Source organism: Herpailurus yagouaroundi, unplaced genomic scaffold (assembly GCF_014898765.1).
Source record: "Herpailurus yagouaroundi ecotype Mexico unplaced genomic scaffold, PumYag 203, whole genome shotgun sequence".
Classification (NCBI taxonomy): domain Eukaryota; kingdom Metazoa; phylum Chordata; class Mammalia; order Carnivora; family Felidae; genus Herpailurus; species Herpailurus yagouaroundi.
The window spans coordinates 4,806,529-4,830,039 of record NW_024412434.1 but is presented as its reverse complement, the minus strand read 5'-3'; the positions used below and the strand labels follow the sequence as shown (position 1 = coordinate 4,830,039).

At 35.8% G+C, this 23,511-nt stretch overlaps 1 protein-coding gene across 2 annotated transcripts in view; it reads right to left on the bottom strand.

Moving 5' to 3' along the window:
* The window catches only part of EPC1 (enhancer of polycomb 1), a 108,271-nt gene extending 85,043 nt beyond the window's left edge, over positions 1-23,228 (bottom strand). Inside the window, exons 1-2 of one of the 2 annotated variants that reach the window (XM_040451037.1) lie at positions 23,108-23,228; positions 11,584-11,775 (exon numbers count right to left, since the gene is read on the bottom strand). In XM_040451037.1, coding sequence (XP_040306971.1) covers positions 11,584-11,586 — 3 coding nt within the window. In that variant the 5' untranslated portion in view covers positions 11,587-11,775; positions 23,108-23,228. Of the gene's footprint in view, positions 1-11,583; positions 11,865-23,107 lie in introns of those variants that run through there. The other variant, XM_040451036.1, reaches the window with a different exon arrangement.
* Positions 23,229-23,511: the final 283 nt, after the last annotated feature.

Genomic DNA, 23,511 nt, shown 5'->3' with positions numbered 1-23,511 from the left:
ACATGTGTGATGGGCACTGAGAGAACCTTGAAGGAACAAAGAAAGTTTCTCTGTAAGTGTGTGGTATATGAACAGTATTATACCATCTTCCTCATACAACGGAAGAGAGAGAGATTTTCTGGAGCATTCACAATGGTAAATTCCAGAGCTAAAAAAAAAAAAAATCTAAAGGGAAACTTCTAATTTTCTATTCTTCCTATCACGAACCATCCAAACTTCTAAAAAGGTTAGTAAAAAGCTGAATTTCACCAGAAAAATATGAAATTTAGGATAGTCTCAAATTTTATATAGAAAGAAAAATTCCATTTGAAAGTACCAAAATATCATAGTCATAAAAGGCCAAAACTTAAAATTCCATATATTTATGTGTAAAATAAAATGTATATTAAAATTTGTATTCATTATTTAACTAAAATTTTATTTTCAGGTGTTTTCTCATTTTTTTTTTTTTTTTACTAGTTCCCTTAGACACAGTGTAGCTGAACAAGGGTACTTTGAAAAAAATGCAAAATAGTTAAGAGTCATAAAGGTTTTTCAAACGAAAACCAATTGCTTTCAAATTGAAATTTAGACATTTTCAAATCTATATGAACTCTGAAAGGAAATAATACATAGACAACTGTTTATTTCTATGCTCTTAAATAAACAGTGATGTTATTCTGCCACCAGCCAGCCTGTTACTTTTCTTCTTTTCTCTTTTAATTTATTCATTTCTGGGAAAAGAACACTAAGTTATTATTAATATAAGTAGCCTTATAGATGCAAATTCATAATTGTCAAGAAATATTACAGAAGCAAATGCCCTACACATTCTTTTAACTTTTCAGTGCCCTCATGCTGCCCCCTGCTGCCCAGTGTCCACACTTACTGAAAACTGTCCCACATTTTTCAACCTTTTCTATTCCTCTTCATTCCCCCCATCAAAACTTACCTGGCCAGACATCTAGACCATTGAAGTTTTCTTCTACTCAGGCTAATAGGCAAACAGTGATGTAAGAAAGAAGCAGTTTCCTCCTATTTATCCCATCACCATTTTTTTGGCTAATTACAAACACTTGAATTGGTATTCTATTGGCAATAACGGACATCCAGATTCCCTAGCTTGGGATTCCGAATCCTCCTTGTGATGGCTCCAAGCTATCATCACAGGTCCATTTCTCCCAGTTTCTGCACCTCCCCCCCCCCCCAATTATAGCTTACTTTGTACCTACACTGGACTTCTAGCTGGCATCTCCAAATGCCATGTGTTTTCTCTCCTCCTTGCCTGTGCTCACATGGCTTTCTTTACCTGGAATGTCTTTTCTCAGTTTCTACATGTTAAAGCCTACTGTCTTTCAAGGCCCTAGTCAAAAGTATCTTTCTCCATGAAGTCTACCCCAATTCTCATTGGCTTTTCTCTTCTCCCTAATCCTCTAAGGCTCAGCACAATCTTGTTGCTGTTGTTTTTAATACAGTAGAAACTCAATAAATTTATTGAGATATATTTAGTGAACAAAATGCAGGTAACAAAGGAACCTTAATCATTACATTGAAAAGGATCTCTGACTTTACTGACATTTTACTGGGATTTACTGACTTTTAAGAGTAGCTGCGGAGGATAATGAGAGCCTCCTTAATACTGTGATATCCATACACCTGAATGGGGTTATCTTTTTAATTCCCAACACACTGCACAAAGCCTATTTTGATCACTGACATCAAGGGGGGGGGTCTATGAAAAAATGAACTTAGAGCATATACTGAGTGCTTAGACATGTCAGGTGCTATACTTGGTGCTTTAAGTGCTTTCCCTCATTGTAGTCTCACAAAACCAGGTGAGGTAGGTGATATTACCTTGTTTCATAGAAGAGGAAACTGAGGGTCTGCACAATTAAGTAACTGGCCCAAGGTTATACATGTAGTCAAGGGCAGAGCTAGGACTCAAACAGATCAGGAAAAGCTGTGTACTTAAATTGGTCTCATATGTCTTCAATAGAAATGTGTATGAAGAAGCCTCTTGTCAGCTCTTGTGAGGGTTAAAAAAAAAAAACAACCTTGTGAGTAGAATATGCTTGGAAATTGTGATCATATATTCAGACAAAGCCATGAAAGAGATTGTGTCAATTAAGTAACTCTTAGTATATCCAAGAGTTGATTGTCCTATACTACAGTATGTGAAGGATTCTGCCAAGTTCAAAGGTGTCTAGATTTAGATATAAATATAGATAAAACCTTTAGATAAAACCCTTTATATCTAAAGGATATATTCTAAAGGATTAAGAAATGCACAACCTATAAATATTTGTTCATTGTTGTAGCCACTTGCGTGTGTGTGGATCAAAGATCCTAACCTGACTTGGAAAAAGGTCCAGAAAGGTATGACTCAATATCTTGAGCAAATAATTTTACTTTTTTTTGACACAATGAATATAAATAAGGCTCAGCATATTACATTAGTGTCTCAGACACAGATACAGTGTGCTGCAGCCAAAACCTCTTCTCATCTAGACACCACAATAAGCTGAGAAGGCAGATAAAAATTTTCACTTGGGAAGGCATCACTCCAAAATTTTTTGGTAGGACATAATTGGTTTGTTAGACTCATTCTAAATCTTTCTGGGGTTAAAATATTCTTAGTAGGTAAGACATTCTTAGTAGGTAAGACTCTTTCAACTCCAGAAAGATGTAGAATAAGTACAAAAGTGTTTTGTAAGAGCTCAGCTTATTAGACTTTTAAGTATAATTCCTACAAAGTTATACGTGTGTTGAAACATTAAAGAGAACTTAGTCACCATACTTAGAAGTTAAATTTATTAGATATGTAAGACTTTCTTAACTTCTTGAAAATGTTTATGCAGTAAGTTTATAAGTGCAGTATAAAGGGGAATAAAGAGTTGGAAAGCATTTAAGTAATACTATAAATAAGACCAAAATTTAAAGGACCATGATTTCTAAAACTTGCAAGATTTATAAATATGATAAAATTTGTAAATTAAATTTAAAACATAAGGAAGAGCTTCCTTGGATATTAACTTTAATAAACTTCACATTATTTTTTAAAAACTCAAATTAATTTCAGAATAGTTTTTTAGTATGCAAGACTAACAGTGGCTATTGGGCCGTTTTTCTTCCAGCTGATGTTGTGTTCATTAGGCAGTCAATGCTTTATCCCACAGAATTGGCCTGACTGTCCAGTTATTCTTTAATTTGGTTTGAACCTTCCTCACTTTACAGGAGATGGATTGTAGCTTTTGAAATATTAAGATGAGATGTAGCAGTTCTAAATCTACTAATCTCTTAAATTTTTGGTTTAGGGCTTACTTCAATAGAGTGAGTAACTTAGCAATTCTCAACCCCAGCTGTGTATCAGAATCCTGTGAGTCACTTTTGGAAAATGCTTATGCCTAGATCTGATCTTAGACCAACTAGAATCTCTGGGGATGTGGTGCAGGCATTTTGTTTTTAAGTTTCTGGATGATTCTAACTACAGGAGGAGTTGAGAAGCACTGGTGCAACAGTGTGGGCCTGCCATAGTCTGAAGAACCAGTGCTGTCCAACGGAATTGTCTGCAATCGTGGAAACTGCTATAAATTGAATGCTTATGTCCCCCCAAATTCATATATTGAAATACTAAATCCTGATGTGATGGTGTTTGGAAGTGGGGTCTTTGGGAGGTGATTAGGTCATGAGGGTAGAAATGTCATGAATTGGATTTGTGCCTCTGTAAAACAAACCCCAAAGAGCTCCCTTACCTATTCTGCTGCGTGAGGACACAGAAGGCAAAAAGACAGCCATGTATGGACCAGGACATTATGACCCTCACTGGACACTTGAATCAGCCAGCACCTTGATCTTGGACTTCCAGGCTCTGTAGCTATGAGCAATGAATGTTTTTGTTTGCTTGTTTATAACCTACCCATGCTATGGTATTGTAATAGCAGCCTGAACAGACTAAGATAGAAACGTTCCATGAATCTGTTGCTCAATATGGTAGCCACCAGCCAGGTGTAGCTACCAAATTTTTAATTTTAATTCTAATTTAAACTTATATAGTTACAGGAGGCTCTTGACTACTGTGTTGGACAGCACAGTTTGTCAGGTTCAGACCATTTAAAATGCTCTAAGTTTATCATCATATGGATGCTGAATGACTCTTTTTTGATAGTGGACCACACCAGTCCACCCTTACTACTCTTGTCTCTTCAGGGTACTTCACATTAGCTTCCTGATGAAGCCTCTAGTGGTTAGAAAGGATAGCTCAAAGTTTACATCGGCTTCTGGGAATGTTAAGGACATTGAATCTGCCTTTTACTCATTTATGTTGGCAGTTTGTTTCTTGGACTTTCTATTTTAATGAAAAACGAGCAAAGGCCTTCAGAAATAAAAATTTCTTAACTGTCAAAGCACTGGAGCAATTAAACTCTTTGCAAAGGTCCTCTTTGCTCCTTGGCATGTGATAGTGTTTTTCAACTAGAGGTTGTGACCTTTGTCTTGGAGGTTGGAGAGTTTCCAGTGGATTGGGGCAGCAGCCTGAGTTTCAAAGCTAAATATAGGTCATTGGCATGGCAGCCTCTTTCTCAGTCTCATCGAAACCATGTCCTATTAATGAATGTGGGGCATTAATGGCTGGTGGGATAAAATCTTGAGAAAAAACAGAAAAATGCCATGGATATAGAAGTCTTTCTCAGATGTAAGCTGCTATTGAGCACAACTAAGTTCTATTTTTACCTACTTTTAAAAATAATTTGTAAATTGTAGATTGCTACTTAAAAAAGGGTAAAAATACACACATATATGATTTGTTGGCAAATAAATCTGAAATGTGATATTCATGCTGAGGCATAAGAAGACTCCTCCCTTTAGGTCATTGCTCAATTCTCACCCTTTCAGTGAGGCTATCTTGACAACCCTATTGAATATTTCAATGTGTGTTTATTCATGTATTTGCCAAATATTAAATGACATCCTCTTAAGTTTGGCATATTTCAAAGGCAAACTATTTATCATGGCAGGTACCATCCAACTCTCTAGAGCAGGGTCTCAAAGGGTGGTCCCTGGGGACCAACAGCATCAGCAGCACCAGCAGCATCTGGGAGGTTGCCAAAAATATAGCTTCTCAGGCTCCACCTCCACCAATCGAGTCAAGAACCCTAGGTGTGGGGTCTAGCAATCTGTGTTTTCAGTGATTCTGGGCACACTAAAGTTTGAGATCCACTGATCTAGAGTACAGTGAATCCCCCCAAAATATCCCAGGGGGTAAACTTCCATACATCCCCAACGTGGCTAAGACTGAAACATTCTGTACATAAAACTGAACTTGGAAGTTGTGAAATAGATGCCAAAATTCTATTGGGACATAGTGCTATGAATGATGTATTTACCCACTTCAACTAAGCCTCACGGAATCTCTAGGCTTTGATCTTTTTCTTCCCTATAAAAACCCAACTTCTGACAGAATTTCACGAGATATTCCTGAAGAGACAAGATGTGGTACAAGTGTGCCTTCAGCAAAGTCAACGTACAAAAATCAGATATATACACAGCTGGTAAGTTAGGTGGCCAATTACTGTTTTAACGAAAATGTTACTAGATTTATTTAAACAGTGACATCATATAGTGCTTTTAAAAGATGTCCATTTCATAACATAAATTTTACAAATGTCTAATGTGATAGTATAGAAGAATAGGTAAGTACACAGCCTCTGATTTCAAACTTCCCAGGTTCAAACTCCAGCTTTTTCATTTACTAGGTAACCTGAGCCAAATCTCTAAGCCTCAGGTTCTTCTTCTGGAAAATGGGTATAACAATTGTCCTATTTCCAAAGTTTGTGTGAGAATTTAAGGATATAACAAAAAAGTAGAATTTAGATAGAAGCTGGAGCAAAGTAGGCTCTGATTAAATGTTTGTTTTCAGTGTGTGTGTGTGTGTGTGTGTGTGTGTGTGTGTGTGTGTGTTTTAATTAGCTGCCTTTGTGCCCAGTCTGGTCTCTGTGAAAACAGATATTTAAGTTTTATCATTCAAGAAGTTCACACAAAGCAGTTAAAACTGATACAAAGCAAATAGAAGCTAACCATATTGAGCACTGGATACTGAGAAGGTATTCATTCTTCTAAGAGCTCTTGCCTAGCCAAACCAATCATGAGAAATTTCATCTCTTTATCATGACTGGGTAGGGTATGAACACATCCTACAAACCTAGTCAATGAGCTGTAAGAAGCATGGTGCTGTGAGCCTCTGGGAAAGAATTTCTTCCCTTATAAAAAGATGCATTAAGAGAAACTCTCTTCCCTTTGGAAATTGTAATATCAGGCTATGATGCTTGGAGCTGCAGCAGTCATAATGTGCCTATGAGGAAAGACATTGCTGACATTGTGGCAATATAAAAAAATGTAAACTGCTAAGGAGCTTGGTAACATTGTTAAGCTATTGAACCAAACCTAGAACAGGCTTGCTTCCTGTTAATGATTTAGTTGAAATAATAAATGTCCATATTTTTTATGCCACTGTCAGTAAGGTTCTATGTTAGTACAAAAGCAAACTAAATGGCATAATACATCTAGCTAGTGTGGATTAATTGGCTCTATAGCAAAATAATTTTATTACTTTATTCTTGAGGTCATCTTAAACCATATATAGAGAATCCTTAATGAAGAGCCTTCTGCTCAATATCATCTGCATATAACAAGTCTTTTTCTAAACAACTTTTTTTTTTACATTTTATTTAATTATTTTGAGAGAGAGAGAGGAGGAGGAGCAGAGAGAGAGAGGGAGAGAATCCCAAGTAGGCTCCACACTGTCACTGCAGAGTCCCATGTGGGGCTCAGTCTCATGAACCACAAGATCATGACCTGAGCCGAAGTCAAGAGTTAGGCGCTTAACCGACTGAGCCACCCAGGTGCCCCATAACAGTGGTCTTAATTTCCTGCTCCATATCTGATGTGCTTAACTAATTAACTATTAGCCAAATGTGTAATCATGTTACTTTTGTAGATTAAAATATTTGTTTTTATTTAAAAAGTTTCTGTTATATATACCACTAAAACTATTACATATTTTAAAATAAAAATAAATATTTTAATTTTGATATAATCCTTTAACACTGTAATTGTATTTCCCTGCTTCATTTCACAGTTTATATTAAATTCAGACATTTATTTCATGATAATGTGAATAAAATGTACAAAATGTACAAAATCGGGCTCTACCACATTTAAAAGTTTTTGTTAAATGGACCTCACAAGGACACACCCCAAATTCGTACTACCAGAGTCATCTTCTCCATCTCTCTTTTCAAGAAAATAAGTTTATGTTTTATTTCTCACTTTGCAAGAGAAATCTGGATTAGTTAACTGTCTATTTACATAGCATCTATTTGGGCTGTATCTAAAATCTAAGGGCTATTTTCCCCTCAGTGTGTGAATATTTGGTGCCCAAATAATGATTCTTCAATAGAAGGACACTTGTTAAATCCCCATAAGAACATATTTAAATTAAAAAAAATTTTTTTTTTTACTCCAGAAATCTTATTTGGCCTTTATTCCCAAATGGGACTTCTCCCACCCTACCAATATCTAACACCTTGGATTAGAACTTTGAACCTTCTTGGACTATAAACTCCATGAGAGCAGGGATGCATGCCTCTTCTTAATATTATGCCCAGCATCTTAGCACACTGGCACATAATATGTAGGAAAATCTAGAACAAATAAATTCCCAAATAAAAATAAATGTTGAACAAATTGGGGTGCCTGGGTGGCTCAGTCAGTTAAGTGCCTGACTTCAGTTCAGGTCATGGTCGCACAGTTCATGAGTTCAAGCCCTGAGTCAGGCTCTGTGCTGACAGCTCAGAGCCTGGAGCCTGCTTGGGATTCTGTGTCTCCTTCTCTCTCTCTGCCCCTCCCCCACAAACCTGCGCGCGCGCGCGCGCGCTCTCTCTCTCTCAAAAATAAACATTAAAAATAAAATAAAATTTAAAAATGTTGAACAAATCATGTATAAAGTACAACCCTTTCATCTTTTTCATAAGCAAATAATTTCTTTGTTTTACTTTCTCTTTAGACTCTCCATTTAAGAATCTTTTTGGAGAGATAAAAAAAAAGTTATACCACAAACACCCATTTTGTCTGTTACTTTCCCCCTCCCTTTCCTTGCACAAAAATGCTGAGGACAGTAGTGAATCTGTATGGTCTTATGGAAAGTAATGATATGTCCAAGAAACAGCAGAGGTCAATATGCACAAGAAGTAGGTGGAGTTGGAAATGTGCGATTTCAGGCCTGTATTGAATTTGGTTTTCTAAGAGCTAAATTTTTAGCTATATTTCCTTCTTCTCCATAAGTTCATTCCAAGGAATATTAGATTGGTTTTGGCTAATATTTTTAGCATTTTATGTTAGGTTGTCTTAATATCTCTTCCTTTTGTTATTTCACTTTTCCTAATAGGTATGGCTAACCTGAAAATTTCCTCAAACTTTAGCAATACTAATGAATACGAGTTAATAAATTAGGACATTGTGTTGGTTCATTACATTAAGTCTTAATAAAATTTTCAGATTATTTCTGTTATTGACTGAACTCCATAATTTCAAGTTCATTTTTCTGAGGTTTATTGTTTAGAATCTGATTTACAGATTCTCCGTGTCTTTGGCATCATTTATTCATTTTTTTCTGCAACCTGTTTTTGGCTATTTCACTACTCATTGACCCCTCCCCTCCATGAGAGGGATGAGCAGGGTAAAAAATATGATATGCCATTTTAATATAGTCAATTTTGTTATTTCCTCCTATCTCTGAGAAAATGGTATGCAAAAAAGAAATAAATGTATATTATTAACTAAAATGACATTTCAGGATTAAAAAAATTATTTTCTCATTGCTCATGATCTGGCAACTGTTACTATGGAAAACTGAGTTCTCTCTAGACTTCATTTAATAAATAAAGATTTTTTTTTCATGAGAGAAACATTATAGTTTATAATAATTCTAATCTAAATCACACCAAACTCATGAACTAAATGCCCACAAAAATGTTGTCAATTAAAAAAAGAATTAATGTCAATAGAATCCAGAGCTAAAATGAGGTACAAGGTGGATTTAAAAATGGAGAATAATATAAAATAATAAATTGTTTTTGCCTCCTAGATTTAAACCTCCTTACCTACATAGTGATATAAGAGTCATACATAAAAGAATATCTTTAATATAAATATAATATGGTTTTTTTTAAAAAGTGAAAATTTAACTATAATGGTTACTTCATAATCAATGATGTAATAGTCAATGATATAGGAGAACAAAGAGCATTGCATAGCTACATATGGACTTCATAGCATCAGTTTGTTTTTAAAAGGGGGGCTACAATATATAAACCTTTTTAGTTTTTACAAATTAAAATAAAATATATCACCAGCTGAATAACAGAATATTTTAGCAACAAACATATTGGGAAGTCTATTTTATTCAGTAGATCAACTTCAGAGAACTAAACTCTCCAGAATAACCAGAGGGTTAGATAATATATTTACACCTGCAGTATTTCATTCTATAAATAATCTATAATGTCAAAACTAGTCTTGCTGGGGGCATTTACATTTTATGAAGAAATAAAATGTTACAGTGGACAATTTCAAATTTTTGTAGCATTGTATAAGCAAAATATAGACATAATACATAATTATTTGTGAAGTTCAAGGAAAGAGTCCTATACAGGTAAATTATAGGGACACAAAAATCAGAAATACTATTCCTAGTCATTTTCACACATGTTTTTACTTCAGAATTTTAAATGATCAGTGAAATGAGCATTTACATATTTCCAAGTGAATAAAGACAATATGTCCAGAAATTTTCACTCTCTCAAGAAAATATTCAATCATATGGTAAGGTAGTCTAGGGTAATATTTCAGTTGTTTTTACTTTATTTGGCAAAATATGTTTTTAGGTACAATTATTGATCCCTCCCACTTTCTTTGTAAATGAAGGACATACTTACACTCTTCATAAACAACTAAAATGTCCACAGAGATGGGTATAACCTATGTCATATCATAGTATACATTTTGTTCTTGGGAGGCTTTGGGCCTAAACCCCATATTCTCTAATCAGATAATTCTCAATAAGAACAAAGATGAAAAACATTTACCTACATTTAGATACATGAATACCAGTATTTTTAAAGTTAGAAGCAGTTGTGTACATATTCTCAAAAAATTATGTTATTCCAAAATATTTGCTTTTTTCAAAACAAGAATATACATAAATCTAATTGAAGTATCATTTCAAAATAATAATGTAGGCATTATTGTATGTCACACTAGTAGAAAATTCCTAGGAGAAACTTAGAATAGTTATTTAAGAAATCCCTAGGTTCAAAACGAAATTAAACTTTTACAACATTGAGTGAACTAAAACTCAAATGTTTTGTTACATTGAAAAAACATGAATACGTATGGTATTGTGATATAAAGAAAATGCGAAATGTTACCGAGGAAAGAGAGGGTAAACCAACAGCTTATTACTGAAAAATTCTGATCTAGAGATAATCAGATCAGATAAAACACAACTGCAAACTGCATGCTTGTCTCTGATGCTCCCTGGACTGGTTGTGACGACATGTCTGCTCTCACCCACAGTTCACAGTGCACACACAAAAAAAACATTTCAATCATACAACTGAATAATTCCTCTGACCAAATTGAACTTTCTTTAAGGAAATAAAGGGATAAAATAATAGATCAAATCTTGCCCCACCTCTTTTTTTTTCCTCCTTTTTTCTTTTAGTGAAACTGACATAAATTGTTGAGGAGCACGACAGCGCCACCAACACAGATCAATGCAAAACAAAAAAGATCTCCCACCGTGTGCAAAAAGAAAAAAAATTAGAAAAATGCCAAAAATTACAAAATGTCTCCCAAAGATACCTTTTTGGAGAAAAACAAGCTAGATCTGCAAAGATTATCTAATGAAGAGCCTCAAAGAATTAATATTATGGAATACAAGTTTAGATCTGATCAGCAAATAAAAGACCCACTATTTAGTAACAGCCATAACTTAATATAAACCCGGTTATGTCAATCTCCACCTTCATTATACCAAGGGCAGCTTTTCGGTAGTTTGTATCCAAGTAATCCATCAAGAAAACCACAATAGGCCAGTTAAAAAAAGAAAGAAAGAAAGAAAGAAAGAAAGAAAGAAAGAAAGAAAGAAAGAAAGAAAAACTACATCCATAGTTTGCCTGCTGATAATTTAGTCCTGGACAAATTAGGTAATACATAATTTTTATAAAGGGGATATGCACATATTTGGCATTACCAACATTGCTGGCACAAAACAAGTCCATCTTGAAATAGCTGAGTTCTCCTGTAGTTCACAGTAATTAAAGTATAATGTATATTATAAACATTTAGCTTTAACAATGAAAACAAAAAAACTATCTTTCTTTCTTTTAGTAAAAATTAACCAGACAAGATTAGGTGGAATATGCAGAGATCAAAGCTAAAGAAAAATACAAAGATTGGTTTTGTTAGAAGAAACACAATGAAAATCCTCTTTATCTGGTGGCTCATTCAAAGATTTAATGAAATAAATGTTAAAAATTACAAACTTACCATTAGTGTAGGCAAAGAAGAAGCCAGTTCTTGAAAAATAATTGTAACAATATAGGCTGGATACTTGTGTCCCTAGAAACAACAGCCTCCAGGCAGCATATGGATCTTCAAACATCTTTAAAATATTTGGTAAATAAAAAGTAACACTTTCTTCCATGATCAGTGGCTGAATAGGGTGGCTTCCCCCAGGATCTGTGGGCGTTTGGAAAAAATCGGAGAAATATCCACGGAAGATTAAAAGCAGAGGAGGCAGCGGCAGCCAGAAGACTCTGGGGTTAACAACTTTGCGATGGCAAGCAGGCGTGCTCTGATTGGTTAGGAGGGCAGTGTCCCTACAGTCTGCACTATCCCCCGCTCCCCCCGCCTCCTGCAGCTCGGAAAAAAATGCAGTGTGTGTGCCATTTTACACTGGGCTTTTAAAAGCACAGCCACCCAAACGACAAAAGTCTAAGCTCGCTATTAAGTGACACTGCAAAACAATAGCACCCACGACTGCCTGTAAGCTCAGGAAAATGCCCTTTCAACGTCTTAAGGAACCCTCTTATTTCCTGTATGGGGGTTTTAACGGAATATAATGCATTTCTTAAGCAAATCGTTGATCGCTTCGCAAACGTGGATATGTAATTTGGATACAAATATGGCCATTAAAAAAAAAAAACTATTTCCATCAAAACATTGTTGATTTGACATCATAGGTACCTAAAGAAGACAGTCCTCCTTGAACAAAATTCACGACTCCTGTAGCTCAGAGAGATTTAATTCCTTGTAAAAATAGAACTCGTTAGCTGCAATAACTACCATTTGTGCAAAGAATAAAAATAAAACGATTTTAGTGGTTAAATTTAAAACAATAGACATACTTTTTTTTTTCCTCCTTAAAAATTCTGTTTCAAAAACCTTTACTGCCTGACAGAATTCTACCACTCTGCCTTACAAACAAAATGGCTGTGGTACTGAGTTTTTTTGGATCCTCCCACTGTGCCTCCTCCCGGCCTCCAGGAAGTGGTAAAAATCCAAAATAAATAGAGTACTAAAAGTACATTGTCCAGTCTGAACTCTGGTGAAACCTCTGGTAAGGGGGTCTTAGAAATGTGCTGCTTTTATGAGTTTTTTTTTTTTTAATTGTTTTGAAAAGGACATCAATCACTAGAGATTTACTTGACTGTAATTTGAACTTCCTGCTTTACATATTTATAAGGTCTTTCACCTATCTTGGCAAGCTTTCAAATTAAGTGGGCTGGGAAATTTGATGCTCTGTCTCTAGTTGTGAGCTGAGTCAGGTATTTGGTGGTTCCAATTGGGCTTTTAAATAAAAATGAAGTCTGAGACTTAAAAAAAAAATTAATACAAAATGAATGCAACATGATGATTGTAAATGTAAAGTCAAAAAGCCAGCAAATATCGAAATGTGTCTAATACTGCATATTTGTTAATTGAACACATTCAAAATTCTTCGCCAGCTAAACTTCTAATGAGCCAAGGATAGAGCAATGTTTAAAGGAACTGGATGAAGAAAAGGGGTGAGGAATTGCCTAGTTCTTCAGGATCCCTTTCCCCCTGTGCAGACCTGTTGGTCTGGCATCCTTTTCCCTGCCTGGCATTTCATAGGTAACATTCTTAAGGAGCTATAGCTAAGGTGACTATATAATTCATCATTTTAATCGGGACACTAGAGTGAAAGGGGACATATGATTAACTATATGATGATTGGAATAAACAGGGACTGTCCACGGTAAACCAGGAGGTACGGCTTACCATGCATTCATTTGCTTTTGCCAGACAGACACCTACAGGCATGGGTCCTAGGCCAATTTAGATAGAACCTAACTAGATCCCTTCTCTAGGCTATGTCTATTGTCCCTGCTCTCCTGTCAACTGGAGTAGATGACAAAAGACTTGGATGCAAATATATTTAATGAACAACTGCGGTAAAGAGATTATTTTGTAATCTCATCAATAGTGACCTGATGAGAGTAAAATTCAGTGATATTTATTTGATTATAATCAGGAAAACATCCTTAAAAAGCTACCTAATGAACAGAGTAGACTAAAATTCTTGAGTAATTTTTAAGCACTTTTCTTTCCAACAGAAAAAATTTTCTAGAGGCCGTTTTCACTGTGTCCTTTTGTCTCTCCACGATCCTAGTCCAGTTCTTTTCTCTCCCATCCTTTCCACCACTCCTTTATATGCATATACATCCACATATATAATTATATATGTACATTCATATATACATATGTAGATGTGCATGTGTGTATATACTTTATTATCTATAAATTAGAATCTTCTAATATTTCTAATTATATATTTTCTTATGGGAGAATTTTCTTCAGAGTTTTTGAGCCGATACTCATGATACACAAGATTTGGACATCTTTTGCTTGGGCAAAGGTAAAATGTAGAGTGAGATGTTTAGAAAAAATTACTGAAAGACATAGGATAAATAATTCTCATGTTGTTTATTCAAATAGTTCTTCAGAGCTTGGAATGTGCCAGACGTGATGCTTGGTGCTACATATATATTAATGAACAAGAGACAGTTTACCATCTCCTTCAAAGAGTTCATAGTCTAGTGGGGAGACAGAGAAGAAAGCAAGCAAATAAATATGTAATTGTAAATTGTAAGTGCTATTAAAGACATAGAGTGCAGTCTTAGTAACAGGGAGGGAAACACACAGATAAGGTGTTAAAAGACATTGTTTCTAAGAAGGTGACATTGAAACTAGACTTAAAGGATGAGAAGGAGCCAAACTTGAAAAATACATGAGAAATAGCAGACCAGAAGGAGGTTACAACATGTGCTAATGCCCTGAGGCAGAATGGAGCTTGAAGTATTCCAGGAAGTAAAATGAGGCCAATGTCTGTGCAGCCTATTGAGAGAAAGGGAAAATGACATCAGATGAGGTCAGAAATTAGTCTCTGCAGAGGTTTGTAAGCTACAGAAAGGAGTTCCATATCTAAGTGAATTATATCCGGAGAGTAGAAGGTTGGAATTTGAGATTTTGGAAGTTTTAGTGATGATGAGATCCAGAGAAGCTGTGGTGAAGTGGAGGAAAAAACCTAAACTCCATGCAAATTGTGAATTTACACAGCTGCATCACAGTGTTTTGGTATTATATTTTAAAAATCTACATTTTGCCTGCATCACTATAGCCATTGACCATGACTCAGTTCATAAATAAATATGAATAAGAAACAAATGTCTAAGATCATACATATTACCAGTACAATGAAAAAGAAGAATTCAGGCAAACATTTGCCTCATTTTCTGCTTCTTTTCAAGTTTGATTTTGGTATATTTTTGTTCAAAAAACCTTATGTTTCTTATCAGTTGCACAAAGCTCAATTAACACATTTTTTTTTAAACAAATGAGCTAGGGGTGCCTGGGTGGCTCAGTTGGTTAAGTGTCCGACTTCAGCTCAGATCATGGTCTCATGGTTCAACTCATGTTGGGCTCTGTGCTGACAGCTCAGAGCCTGGAGCCTGCTTCAGATTCTGTGTCTCCCTCTCTCTCTGCCCCTTCCCTGCTTACACTCTGTCTCTGTCTCTCTCTCAAAAATAAACATTAAACAAATGAGCCAAAGCATTATTATAAAGCTAGAATTTAACTAATACAATAGTAATAAAAATAGCTATCCTTTTTGAATTTGCTGTTTGTTACTGAACCAAAATGCTATGTACACTTGGGCAGAAATAAATGTGTTCGATTTCTTAGATTCCAAGACTTAGAAAATATTTAAAAGCAATGATGTGTAATTCCTCGAATGAGCTTTGATAGTAATAAGAATCTCTAAACAAATCAAATTGTGAACCAATTAGGTAATGCAGTTTTTAAGACCTTTACCTCTTAAAACTGTGAGGTGAAGGAAAACATGGTTTGGAATTCAGAGTTTTAAACCATAGTAGTCCCCCTTATCCACAGTTTTGCTTTTGCAGTTTCAGTTACCCATGGCCAACCCTCCACAGGAACCAGATGATCCTCCTGACAAGTTGTAAGAAGGTCAATAGTTGGCTGATGCTCTGTCACAATGCCGGCATCATGCCCCTCACTTCATCTCATGATGTAGCATTTTATCAGCTCACATCACCACAACAAGAAGGGTGAGTACAGTAGAGTAAGATGTTTTGAGAGAGACACAAAATGTGCATAACTTTTATTATAGTATATTGTTATAATTTTACTATTAGTTATTGTCAATCTCTTACTGTACCTAAATTACAAATTAGATTTTATCAAAGGTATTTATGTGTAGGAAAAAAACAGTATACATAGGGTTTGGTACTGTTTGAGGTTTTGGGCATCCGTTACGGGTCTTGGAATGTATCCCCCATGGGTAAGAAGGAACTACCGTAATTTTAAAGCAGTAATACGATGCAGCATTCCATAACCAAATATAATAATAAAATATATGACCAATCACACTAAATGGGGGTAAATAAAGACTATAAGTAGCCCCATATCAGTCAAGTCAGCTTTTGTCACCAAACAGATACTGCAACTTGCAAAAAAGTTTTTAGTTTTCAAATTTTGGGAATTCATAATTGTGGTTAAGAGACGGTGCATCTGAAGATGCTAGTCCATTCAGTTTCTTTAAAAAAAAAACATTCTTAGTTTAAATCAAAGCTCATAATCCAAATGATCATGAAAAGAGTTACAATTTGGAAATGGCCAAACTTCCATTTGTGGACCATAATGAATTAATGTACACCATGTTATCAAATTTCTTTAGTTACTTGTGTGGTCTTAAACAAATTCTTTTAATTTTACCCTTTAATATTTTTTCCTGTATTTTCCTTCTTAAGAATAGTGAAATGTTATGATGCTTTTCTAGGAAACATATTTTGAAGCAGTACCTCACCAGTCTTTTCTTTTCCAAATGTTTTAATTTTATATCTGTGGCAGAGATTATAGGAGTTTTACTTCAGAACTCATTACCCATTGTGGGATGATTTTAGATTGCATTTATCTAAGCACAGTGGCATTTTCAAGAAAGGTCATTCATGGGAGGAGTTTGTGACCATTGGTGTGGCTGGGACTGTTGGCTAGCCAGTATCCAGCCCCTCTTTCTTTCTTACTAATAAAATCTAATTTTGTTTTGGGTTTGCTACCCCCCAAACTATTTGCCACACAGTTTTAAACAGTGAGATTTAGGCAGAAGTGATTTGGTGGAGTTTCTGAGAAAGCATTGATAGGGGCCTGACTCAGCAGGCAGGGCCCTTTGCTCTTCACCTTCACCTTTCTTCCTGCTTGGAATGTGATCACCACACCTAGGTGGAGTCAGGAGCTCTGTGACAGCCAAGAGGATGGCTCATGGCTAGGGGTAGCTGCATAGAAGGAGAACATTAGGTTCTGTGGAGCCTTCATTCCATCTGGATTTTCTTTTTTCACATAAGGGAAATAGAAAACCACTAATTTGTCTAAAAGCACTGTTTTATGGGGTCTCTTCTTCATAACTAATGCATTTTCTAGTACAATCAGTGTGAGTGATCTTCAAATTATTTTCTCTGTTAAAATCAGTTACTTTTTATTTTTTTTTAAATTTTTTTTCAACATTTATTTATTTTTGGGACAGAGAGAGACATAGCATGAACGGGGGAGGGGCAGAGAGAGAGGGAGACACAGAATCGGAAACAGGCTCCAGGCTCTGAGCCATCAGCCCAGAGCCCGATGCGGGGCTCGAACTCGCGGACCGCGAGATCTGACCTGGCTGAAGTCGGACGCTTAACCGACTGCGCCACCCAGGCGCCCCGAAATCAGTTACTTTTTAATTGCTGTATAATTCTAGGCTGAGAAGGGGACTTTATAATCTGGGTTTTGGTTACATGTGGTTACATAGATATAAGATATGCATATTTGTATGTATATATGTATGTCATATGTGTACACATATACGCAAAAATTCTTGAGCTATACTTTGATTAGTACATTAAATCTATTATATTGTATGCATGTTATTTCTTAATAAAAGAAAGCTATTTTAATTATTACAGAGTGATGGGATCTGATAATTTGCAATAGACATGGTGAGGAACAAGATGAAAGATATAATTCTTTAAAAAATATTCAATAACCACTGTTCTAAGCGCCTAAGACAACTACTCATTTCTCTTATTAAAAAATGGTTCTCCTGGGGCGCCTGGGTGGCGCAGTCGGTTAAGTGTCCGACTTCAGCCAGGTCACGATCTCGCGGTCCGTGAGTTCGAGCCCCGCGTCAGGCTCTGGGCTGATGGCTCGGAGCCTGGAGCCTGTTTCCGATGCTGTGTCTCCCTCTCTCTCTGCCCCTCCCCCGTTCATGCTCTGTCTCTCTCTGTCTCAAAAAAATAAATAAACGTTAAAAAAAAAATTTAAAAAAAAATGGTTCTCCTATATTTATGTTTTCCTTTAATCATGTTGCTGGCAAGTATTCTAGAACTGCATATTCCAACACTATTCACTCTCTCAACATTCTTTTTCTTATATTCTTGACAGCTATATGCATGCCTCCACCAGCAGCAGCCGTTTTCATCCTCTGAAGCCTAAATCTTGGGTGACCTCAGCTGTTACTCAAACGTCTCATTCCTCTATGGCTTATCAGAATTCAAGACTCTGTGGTAACTGACCTGTTATGGACCTGTGGACACGAAATGGTTAAAACAGTAAACCTAGACCCTAGTTGGAGTTTTCTTGTATTGTAGTATGCTATGGGAAGTATCATAGTAAAAATATGACAAAGAGGAATTTTTCTTCTAGTGTTCATAATGAAAGTTATTCTTTGTGCTATTAAAAAAAAAAGAACATATTTCCCTCCATGACTCCCACCACTCCCACCTGCAAATTGGTGATGAAAAAATCGTATACTGACAGAGACTATCCTGTTTAAAATTTAACCCTTGTGTAGATTTGAGGTCAAAGAGGAATTGGAATAACCACAGCAACAGAACCACAGCAACAGAAGCACAGCAAACAGAGTTTGGTAAAGACTCTTGCTTAAAGTATGAGATTGAATAATTATAGAAAAAGAGATGAAAATTTTCTGTGAGAAATAATTAAAGCTTCCATACAAGAAAGATCATTTACTGTTATAGAACATGAATTATTATTGGGAAGAAAAAGTCAGTAAATAATTCAGGCCTGGGATGACAAAGGAAGAAGAGTTTAACAGGATCAAATTGTAAATAATTTTCCTAGCTATATCTAGCTAAGGCTTCTTATAATTCCTTAGGGTGGGGGGAATGGGGGTTGATTTTAATGAAGGAATCTGCATAGGTGGTTACTGTATTTTAATATTTAGGTCAGTTATTTGTAATGAATTTGTTCTGCATTAAAAGAACACTTTAGGCATTGTTATAATTTAGAATTTGGGAATTTGAATAGCCCTCAACTGACAATTGCAGTAAAAATTCTAGTGCTCAAAGTAGGTGGTGCAAAGAAATAGCACCCCTTAAAAATGTGCTTTTACAAGACTTATTCCTGTCTGTCTTGGTTAACACCTTGCTGTGGCACACAGTGGGAAGCAGTGGGGGGGGGGGGGGGGGGGCCGGGGCTTTATCTTGCCAGTTAAGGGTAACTAATAAAAGAGAGGCAGTTCTTGCAAAGCTGGATTGCTGGTGTGATGATTCACTTTAACTTTTTGACCACTGAAAGAAGCTTTATTTTATATGTGATATAAACACATGTGTTTGTAACCAGCTGACAATTATCCAATGTCAAAGCTAGCTTTCATATTCTCTTGTTGATAAGAATAAGTAGTGGTCTAAGTGATCTTTACTCTTGTCTTACATATTATTCTCCTCTATTAAATTCATTTTTCCTTCCAGATGGTGAAAAGTAATATAAACTTAATTCAAGCCACTTGGAAAATATGGAAATGTGTACTAAAGAATATAATCCTGCTTCTCTGGATCTCTTTCCAATGTCTTTCCTTGTACTTCTTTTTGTGTTGGCAAACTTTCAGAATAAAGGGTGCCAAGTCAGCGATCCCTATTATATAACTGAACAAGTGTATATATAATAGCAGTCACAAAAATAACTCAGACAGAAGTGATTACATAATTAACACAATTGTACCCTACTTTGACAAATGGCAGAGATTTTCAAGAGGCATTAGAAAACTGTCCCCCCATTCTATAGTTCTAAATTATTTGTAAAATCACAGATAGCACAAACTCCTTTCCATGTAATAACCACATTGCTTGCTTTCTAATCATTTCCCAGGATCATTTGAGTTGAATGAATTTGGGTTACATGGGAGTGAATACTGAATAGAGGGGTAACTTTGGAGCATGAAACACTTGGAAAACAGGGAAAGATGGTCAATGAATAAAGAAGATGTTAAGGGATTCCTAGGGGATGAGGGAGAAGAGGATCAGAAGGGGAGGTGGAGTATAAAATAACATGGGATGGTGTCATAGATAGGGTGACTAGGGTGACTAGATAATTTGTAGTAAAATTGAGAAATTTTCAAGAGTGAAAATGGCGCTATTAATAACTACTGGTACAACAGCCTGGATTATACAGGGAAAATCAGAAAATATGGTCATTTTAGATCAACTTTTTATAAATAAGCCTACAGCCCTGGTGGCAGCCAACTGTTTGCTACCTTTATTCTATATATGATAAGTTGTTGATATGACCTTCCTTAATTTCAGACTTACTATCATTTACCTCTTATCATTTTTCACCTAGCAAAAGAAAATGCCAGATGGGTGTTATTTATCCTTACTGGGGGTTCTTTAAAGAGATTGCTTATCCAGGAGTTAGTGTAAAATGTTGATGAGGCCAAGATCAGGTTTCAGTCATCATGAGATTGAGTTAGTCACTCTATTTTAGGGTCCAGGCTTCATTCTCAGAACTGCTAGTAAAGATCTGTGCTATTGGCTCTTTATTTCATGGTAATTTTAAGCCAGACACTGGCATGCTGGACTCTTGTCTTTGCTTCTCTGTAGAGATTATTGCAACATTTTTGCTGTCTTCAAAGAAGTCTTTAATATGCAATCCTCAGTAACAGACATCTTAAAACTATTTGCATCTTCACATCAGTATGCTGTGTCCACTGTGCATATTTGGAAACCAATACATCAAACCTCAGTTTGCAAAACATAATTTGAAGAATACTTACAATAGGAAACAAGGCTAAATTCCTATCTATTTTGAACTGATCCTGAAGCAGTGCTTCTGGATCTGCTTTCACCCTGGGCCTGATCTGTTCATTGAGAACTGAGACCCTTTCGGCTTGGAATTCAAGTTGAGCATGGTCTTGGGACTTGGCTATTGCTGAAAGAATCCCGAAGAGCCCCTTGTCAGTCTGAGGCCACTAGGGCTAGCATGTGGCACTTGGTACCATCAGAACAGGTTTATTGTAGCCAAATCTCCCTAAAGTCTCCCTCTTTTCTGATAGGACTCAGACTAGCTGGACTCGCCACCTCAAGATGCCCCAAGGAGCCCTGGGTACATGATAGAAAGAGGTTGAGGAGTATAGACGTTGCTTAGAGACTTTCTTCTCTTACTGGCAGGAGGTGGTGCTCAGTTCTTCCTCTCTGGCAACAGAGTGGGATAGGGTTGCACATCAAATTACGAAGAGATCATCTGGTCACCTGCTTTTTAAAGAATAGTCTGTCGTGGGATTTCTCAAACTGGTATCTCTGAGCTCTCTGTGAGAACTAAAAAATTTTTAATTTTCATTTAAACAGTAATTTAAAAGTAAGAAGCATATTGTGCATCATCTGAATGACCTCCCTACGGCCAAGTGCTACTCTGCAATTTTAGTCTGTTTTTATAATTGAGTTAGCACCAAGCAATTCTACTTTAATCAGGGAACTAATGAGAAAAGAACCAAAGCAGACTTAATATGTAAATGATGTGTTTATATCAAGTAAAGGCATAATATCACTATAAGCTATATGAACAATGGTTTACAGTAATTTGGATGAAAAACAGTGATGAGGTAATGTAGTCTTGCACTACCTGGTTTTAACCTGACCAAATTCATCAAATTCATGCTACCAGTAGTTATGGGGAAAACAATTATCTTCTGTCACATCACATTAAGACCTTTAATTTAAAACTTATTGGTTTTATTGGTTGGTTTATATTCAATTTATAGATGGGTATTCTTTATAGTTACATAAGCCCTGTGAGTATAAGGAATTTATACCTAGTTGTAACTGTGTACAAGTATGGTTAAAAGCATGTGTTGAGAGGCCAAATTTCCTGGGTATTCATGTTACCACTGCCACATACTAGCAGAGTAATCTTGGGAATGTTACTTAACCTCTCTGTGCCCCAATTTCTTCATCTGATTTGGGATAATAAAATATCAGCTACTATTATTGTCAAGAGGAATTGAATACATGTAAATAATTAGAATAGTACCTGGAGATGCTAGATATTCCTATGGTAAAAGTAATTTAGCTCAGTAACTTAACAGAAGATCCCAAAGTGTGAGAAGCCTGCTCTATTAGATAAAGTATATGGAATAATAAGTAACATTTATATAGCACATTAAGTTTAAAAGTACTTTTGCATATACATTATTCCACTTAGTCTTCAACATCTAACCTGAAAGCTAGATAATATTTTTTATCATTTGAAGGATGAGGAGACTAAAGCTTCGAAAACACGTTTGTCATGAGCATTTGATATTTTTCTTCCCCATGGAGAATGAAGGGATATTTTGTTCAAACATTTTCCCATCTTCTTTCGGGTTGCTAGGAAGCCCAGAGCTAATTTTATACTTTAGTACACATTAGTACTTGTGAAAAGACTTAATGGTCTGAACATATATGTTATATTTTTTCTTTTCACTTGGTTTTCCATTCCAATTTATATTTTCCCTGATTCTGCAATTTTATGTATACTATTTTGTTATTTGGAATTTTTATAATCTGTCTCATATACATTTTGGAAAATTTTGAGTCATAAATAAATAAACTGACCCATGGTTACATAACTGGTAAGATTCAGATCTTGTCCTCAGTTCTTTTGCCTTCATGGCGAAGTCACATTTATGGAGCATTAGTGTGACCCGGATGAAGACATTGAAGTTTATAAAAGTTTTAAAAATTTCCTAAAGTTAATAAATATTGTTATAATTTTTGTTCCTATAAATTGTTCTTAAACAAAAGCATGAGCTTCCTCTCCTAACTTCTGTCCCCCTGTAAGGGTTTAGGGCAAGATCTTTGTGTCAGTCCCCCTAGCCCTGTCCCCCCACTTATGGCTTTGCCAAAAACAAAACTTCCATCCCAACTACTTGCCACTTAAACAAGATGTTTATCATTTTTTAGCTAAAAATATTTGCTATAATAGAAATACCATAAATACCAAGCAAAGATGGTTCCCACTTTACAGTGTCCTTAGTAAACTTTTAGGGTTACCCAGAGCATAGTGCTCTTTCTGTCACTGTTGTACACTTGCCCAGGATTCACATCTAGTTTTTAGAAAGAGCCAAAAAAAAAAAAAAAAAAAAAAAAAAAAAAATCAGAGACTGGTGCCTCAGGGGTGAGGTAGCATGCAAATCTGTGCTCCCTGATACTGGCCAACTTACCTATTTCTTTTCTTGGGTCAGTTTTATGTTTTTTATAGGACTTGAAGATTGTCGCTCTGATTGGCTCCTATCAGCACATTTTCTGACTATTCCAAACGTGTGATAGGATTGCTTCTCTAATTGCCAGTCAGCTATTGGCTGGAGTCAGGCAAGCGGAAAGCCTGGGATTGTCTCTTGCCATTATGACCTCAACTGATGTCATAAGGGAGCACGGGAATCATTAAGTACCATCTAGAGAACAGAGTAAATGACATTTGACTTTCAGTTGCCCTGCCATCATTCTACATCAGTCTTTATAGTTTCCCAAATAGTGATGGTTCCCAAACTTTAGTCATTTGATTTTCACGATTTTTGCCATATCCTCATATCACCTTTGCTATTATTTATTTAAAGTTTCTTTAATG